The sequence below is a fragment of the Plutella xylostella genome, chromosome 3, assembly GCF_932276165.1.
Source record: "Plutella xylostella chromosome 3, ilPluXylo3.1, whole genome shotgun sequence".
In the NCBI taxonomy this organism is placed as follows: domain Eukaryota; kingdom Metazoa; phylum Arthropoda; class Insecta; order Lepidoptera; family Plutellidae; genus Plutella; species Plutella xylostella.
The window spans coordinates 5,715,307-5,721,455 of record NC_063983.1 but is presented as its reverse complement, the minus strand read 5'-3'; the positions used below and the strand labels follow the sequence as shown (position 1 = coordinate 5,721,455).

General features: G+C 35.8%; 1 protein-coding gene across 1 annotated transcript; it reads left to right on the top strand.

Moving 5' to 3' along the window:
- The first annotated feature begins 204 nt into the window (after window positions 1-204).
- On the top strand, window positions 205-4,962 carry LOC105388162 (arginyl-tRNA--protein transferase 1). Its single transcript, XM_011559022.3, has 8 exons — window positions 205-397; window positions 494-620; window positions 809-1,098; window positions 1,428-1,502; window positions 1,633-1,826; window positions 2,188-2,343; window positions 2,959-3,140; window positions 3,380-4,962. The coding sequence occupies exons 1-8, from the start codon at window positions 301-303 to the stop codon at window positions 3,786-3,788; spliced, it is 1,530 nt and encodes a 509-aa protein (XP_011557324.3). The 5' UTR covers window positions 205-300; the 3' UTR covers window positions 3,789-4,962.
- The last annotated feature ends 1,187 nt before the right edge of the window (window positions 4,963-6,149 follow it).

Sequence of the window (6,149 nt, the reverse complement as noted above, 5' to 3'; positions counted from 1 at the left end):
ACAATTGTTTATTTTTTCTCTATGCTTTGAAGGTGATAAAATAAATTTGGATGAATAACAATCATTTTTTGTTTTATGGATATAATCCTGATACTTTTTACACATAATGTATAACTATTCTCTATTATCTCTCATGGCACGTGGGCCACTAGTATTATTATATTTTGTATCTGTGTGTGTTGTTTGACAGCTGACAAGTGACAATGACAATGACATTTTTGAATTTGGTTTTTCAAACTTGTATTGAAAATTAAATTTTATAATATTTTCTGTATGGCGTGGTAAAGTCTACATAAAACAATGAGTTCGAACTTAAAAAGTATTGTAGAATATCATGGACCGCACGACAATTACAAGTGTGGATATTGCAAGAGTTCAGACACGAATTTCAGTGATGGTAAGGTTATTTTGATTACGAATTGTACCACTATAATTTAAGCACCTCTAACAACTAAGATATACAATTACAATGAGATGTACAATTAAATTTCAGGTATGTGGGCTCATGTCCTAACTGTTTCCGATTACCAAGACCTCATAGATAGAGGATGGCGGAGATCAGGGCAGTATTGTTACAAACCAACCATGAATGTAGTTTGTTGCCCCATGTATACCATAAGGTGAGTGAAAATGCTTTTCAATTCAAATATAAACCTACCCAAAATAAATTTAAACGATTTATTTAAGTATTTTTTTTTCTATAATTTGATACTGAAAGATTTACAGGCAAAAAAGATTGGTTTAAGTATATTGAAATATCTACTGATAAGTTTCAATACACATAAAATGAATTTCTCCCAATTTACAGGTGTGCAGTGTCAGACTTCAAGCCCACGAAATCCCAGAAGAAGGTTTTAAAGAGGTTCAACAAGCACCTCACCAGGGGCAGTTCTTCTGAGGTTCAGTCCGGTGAGAGTCGCAAGATGTCAACTTGCAGCACAGAGTCTGACGCCACCAACGATGCGGAGACTGCTGCAGGGGAAGGTGGAGAGGTCTTTGTGGAGAGCAACAAGACCCATCAAGATATAAATGTAGGTGATGTTATAGCAAGCTTTGAAGAACAAGAGAAAATGGATGCTGATACAAAAAATGAGACAGGTGTGTAAGTTTGTACTTATTTTATTAGCTAGAATTTATAGTTGGATAAAGGAATATAGGACAATGAGCCCCAAGAGCAGTGTCTAATGTGTAAATAAAACTAATATAGAATTACTGATATTTGAAGGGAGATATAAGTTATATTTTAAAACTATAAATTTGTTGATGAAGCATTGTTCTTGGGACCCATACCTAGTGCAATAACATACAATTATTTGTATAATATCAACAACAAACTATGATGATTCATTCATGTTAGTGATATGATTTTTTATAAAAATAATATTACTTATTGTCTTTGTTCTACATTATCCTTATCATATTTACAGAAAAAAGTGGAACTAGTAATTCAAGTACAGAACAAAGGACATCTGATGCAATACAGCACAAAGCATTGAAAAAAGGTTTGTTTTTTACAATGCATTTTTATAACCTGTGATATTTATACAAAGGTAGCTTTAGTTTTAATCAGATTCTGTAATTTCAAACACAGTTTTATAAAGACTATTTCTTATTAATATTCATCATTTTCAGGATTAGGCGCCGATCCAGAGAAAGCACCATGTAAAAAAGCCAAACAACTGAGAAAAGAAAGAAAATTAGAGAAATTAAAAGAAAAAGGCATTGATATTAGTACATTACAAAATGCCAATAACAGAAAAAATAAAGAAAAGCAAATTGAAGACTTCATAAATGATTTACCTGAAGATCTCAAAAACAAAGTAGAGGTGAGAATGATTATATGTTCAGTCTATGGTACCTAGCAGTGAATTAGTAAAGTGTAGAAACTAAAAAAAAATCAAACTGATATATGAGTAATAAGAGTATGATAAAAAGCAATACCCAGACTGTAGAACCTAGACAATTTTACTTATTTGCCAATATATTGCTTTAGTCAGCATATAAGGTGGCACATCGTTATATTCATAATTTTTCTTCCTCATGCCTCAATTTGACCTCTTATCTAATGCTATAAAAATGAATTAAGTACTTATAGTTGCATCCATTAGTATTCAGAGCCTAGTACTGATCTTAGGATGATTAATATTACCAAATACATTTAAGAAGTAACTTTAAACATATTTTCAGGTAAAGTTAGTTAGAACCAGCCCGCCGAGTCCTGAGTGGGTTGCCACCGCTAAAGAGACCTATGCAGTATATGTGAAGTACCAGACTGTGGTGCACAATGATAAGCCGGAGAAGTTCTCTCAGTTTAAGAATTTCCTTGTGGAGAGCCCTTTAGTGGTATGTGTGAATGTATTTTATAATGTCATTATTATTACAAAATATACATAAAGACACGGTCGCCCCGTGCACACATGGCGGCGCACAGTGGACGGCGAGCTGCGAGCGCAAGGCCTGAGCTGGACGGAAGCCAGAGCGGTTGCTGAGGACAGAACGGCGTGGCGCACACTTGTGAAGGCCCTCTGTACCACTGGGGTACCATAGGACAGCAACAACATACATAAAGAGGAATATATGACATAGCCTTTCCAAATCTGAAGCATACAATGATATAAGCAGAAGACAATCCGTGCTACACCTGCACGAGCCATACATTGACGTCACTATGTCGCGATTCGCCATAAATACCGCGCTATAAATTGTGGAACGACTTTACGAACAAACAAATCATTTTATTGACGTCGATAAGGACCCGTGCAGTGGGGACAGATATATCTTCCTTCACTATTTCAGTTAGAAAAGTAGAATGTTTTTTTTGGGCATATGGGTAATTTATAATAACATCATCACGACCCATCACTGGGGTGAACCCCAACACAATAACATAACTGATCTTATTTTATTTTCTTTAAGTTTTGTGAGCTTATGGCTAATTCATAATGTTTATCTCTCTAGGAGGAGTACCGCGCCAACGGCCCCCCCTGCGGCTACGGCTCGTTCCACCAGCAGTACTGGCTGGGCGGCTCCCTAGTGGCGGTCGGCGTGGTGGACATCCTGCCCGCGTGCGTCTCGTCCGTCTACTTCTTCTACGACCCGCAGTACATGCACTTGACGCTCGGGACTTACGGCGCTCTTAGGTGAGAGATTTATGCCGGTATTGTATGTATTGTAAGCATTGCTGCATAAATTTTCAGTCAAAAGTTTCATTATACTTACCGTTAGAGGCGCCACTTTCTATGCGGGCAACTGCTATTTAAAGTTGGGTTTTAAAAACAAGTTATGCCGAATTTGAATGATGGTAAAATGAAATTCGAAACTATTTCTATTATAGGGTGTATTTCTTAGTGCCATTATTGACAGTGCCCTTTTCTTTCAGAGAGATCGCGTTCACAAGGCACCTTCACAACGTTGCACCAGACCTGAAGTATTACTACATGGGCTACTACATCCACTCCTGCCGCAAAATGCGGTACAAAGGAAACTTCACCCCCTCCTACCTACTCTGCCCAGAAACCTACAAGTGGTTCCCTATCAAAGACTGTATACCCAAACTAGAGGCGGCAAAATACTGCCGGCTTAACCCAGACTTAGACGACATTGATGAAAACTTCCCTAAGGAATCAGACATTGGGTATATCCCCGTCTGGGTCAACGGTATTGTGATGCACCACAGAGTGTATAAGAGAAAGTTCTCGAATAAAGTTATTGAAGAGGATGAGGAACTAATGAAGTACGCTAAGCTGGTAGGCAGCAAGAGCACTAAAAGCCTTATTTTAGTTAAATAGTTTGTTTGATATGATAAAGACTTCTTCTTCTTAAGCATAAGCCAGTCAGAGCAGTTGTTAGTAGCTAACTACCCAGAGTGAGGACAAGTATATAAATGTGGCTGTGCTGGCTCCTTTCATACACCCCATAAAGAATTGTGTTGCGCTTTTAATCCCTAGCTACCCTAGATGTTTTCAATGGACGTTGTGCAATGCTGGTATACCATGATTATCTGAGTTTACTGTCAGTGTTCCACCCAAGTATTTTTTCTCTATGTATATCTTTTTCTTATTCTCAGTCTTTATCGCCAGAGAAAAACGGTACAACTAGATCATATGCCTCTGGTGAAAATATTATATCATCAGACTAGTGTCAGTTGCTGACTGTCCAGAATGCGTCTGATGCATATAAGTTACAGGTGGATTGTCACCGGGAGAGGTTCCTTTCGTGCTCTTTGTATTTTTGCTAGTCATAAAACAATATATCCACAATAAAAATGCTTTGAAAGACTTTGAGAAAAATGCAAATAAGTTCAGTCTATTTAGATCTTTAGGTAGTAAATTTTGCCCCACAATACAAATATATTATGATTTAATAAATACTTAGTCATAAATGTCTATAATAAATTGTAAATATAGCGGTAATTATTTGTCTTTGGTCGCCAGACGTCTACTAACCTAATATGACAAAATTTACAATAAATAGATATGAATTAAATTGCAGGCAGCTATGATACATGAAAACCTACTTAATAAAACTATATGTAAAAAGAATATTGTAATAGTAAAGTACCGGGTACCTTGTAACTTTCTTGATATTCCCACGTCTTTTTTAAGACTGTCTATGTGTGAGTCGCGAGTATTGTTAATATTATTAAAATACATACATATTCGTTATCTATACCATAATAATAATACATACTATACTTACATAGCTACATACTTCAAGAAGCATGCTCTGGCATACTTACTATCGATTATGTAGACGTTTGGCGCCAGTAAAATTAGTTTTAATGGATTGTCAGTTATTATGTGTATAAACTTTAATGATATTGGCAAAACATTTAATAACTTACAATAAAAAAATACTTAGGTATACTTAGATAGTGTCCAAAATTCCAATGGAATAAAAATAACTTTAGTAGGAATGAATGTAATTTTCTCCCATTTGTGTTGCAATAAAATATTAAATATATTTTCCCTTTTATTGTTAAGTGAAGACTACTTAGTCCCTATTTTTCTGTAACCATCAGGCATTAAATTCCGTTTGTATATTATATAGTGTAGGTAGGTAGTAATTTTACTACTACCTACCTAATTCTTTCTCTCAGGTCACAGTAGTGCTTTTTACTTGATAAGAGTACACTCGGACTTAATGACCACTCGGATGCTATTCTTGATATTCGATCCGAGCGCCATCGGACACTGAACAACCATCAATCCGCACTATCAGATCTTGCTCTATGTTCATACGAGTGTCCTAGGACCAAGCATAGGTACTCTTATTGCGTAAACGCCTTATAAACGTCTAAAAATACTGCAATTTCCATTAATTTACACCTAGATGCTACCATGGAAAGACAAGAGGTTGATAGTGATAGATATCACGAGATTCACGAGATTAAAAAACGTCTTCGTTTTTCAAACTGGTTTGCTTAGTTAGTTGTTAATATTTGTTTTATTTTCCTTGTGCATTTAGTGAATCTACTTTGTTATTAATTATGCCTAATTAACTTCTGCGTAATTAATTAGGTAATAATTACTAAATTGTATTAAAAAATATAAGTAGAGATAGGCCTTTCATCACAATCGGATGTCAGGGAGAAGTAATCGTAAAAAAACAGATACTTAAGTAAATTTTTAGAAACTCCCTGGGAAAACCAGCCAATTTCTACCTATACCAAAACCCTCATACCATAGGTATCTAATAAGTATTAGTACAATCAACCCTATTTCAGTTTAAAGCATAGGTACTGTTATCTGAGTACAAATAAATAATATCTATAAATCTATCTAATATTTAGGACATGAAATAATTACTTATATCTTATGTAGGTATGTATGTAGTCCTGAATTTTATCGTAAGGATGAAGCTATCTATGTAAGTACCTATAGTTAAAGAGCCTTTTACATGAAGTATGATGTGCTCTATAAATCTACAATGTCTGGCAGCACACCTACCTCTTATGTACACAGCTGAATCTCATTCAATAACAGGCGTTGCAAATTGCAAACAGATTGTTACGTTCGACTGTCCCATTCATGTTTTTGTTCCACCGCAGCCGGGGTCACTCTCTTAGACGAAAATCGATGTTTCGGAGCGCTTCTGTGCGAGCGACGTCTCTATCTCGTTGTATCAAATGTGCCGATCGCACGACAGCT

Coding starts and splice junctions, on each gene's coding strand:
- LOC105388162 (XM_011559022.3), top strand. CDS start 301: ATGAGTTCGAACTTAAAAAGTATTGTAGAATATCATGGACCGCACGAC. Junction 1,099..1,427: donor TGATACAAAAAATGAGACAG/GTGTGTAAGTTT, acceptor TCATATTTACAG/AAAAAAGTGGAACTAGTAAT. Junction 3,141..3,379: donor GGGACTTACGGCGCTCTTAG/GTGAGAGATTTA, acceptor CTTTTCTTTCAG/AGAGATCGCGTTCACAAGGC.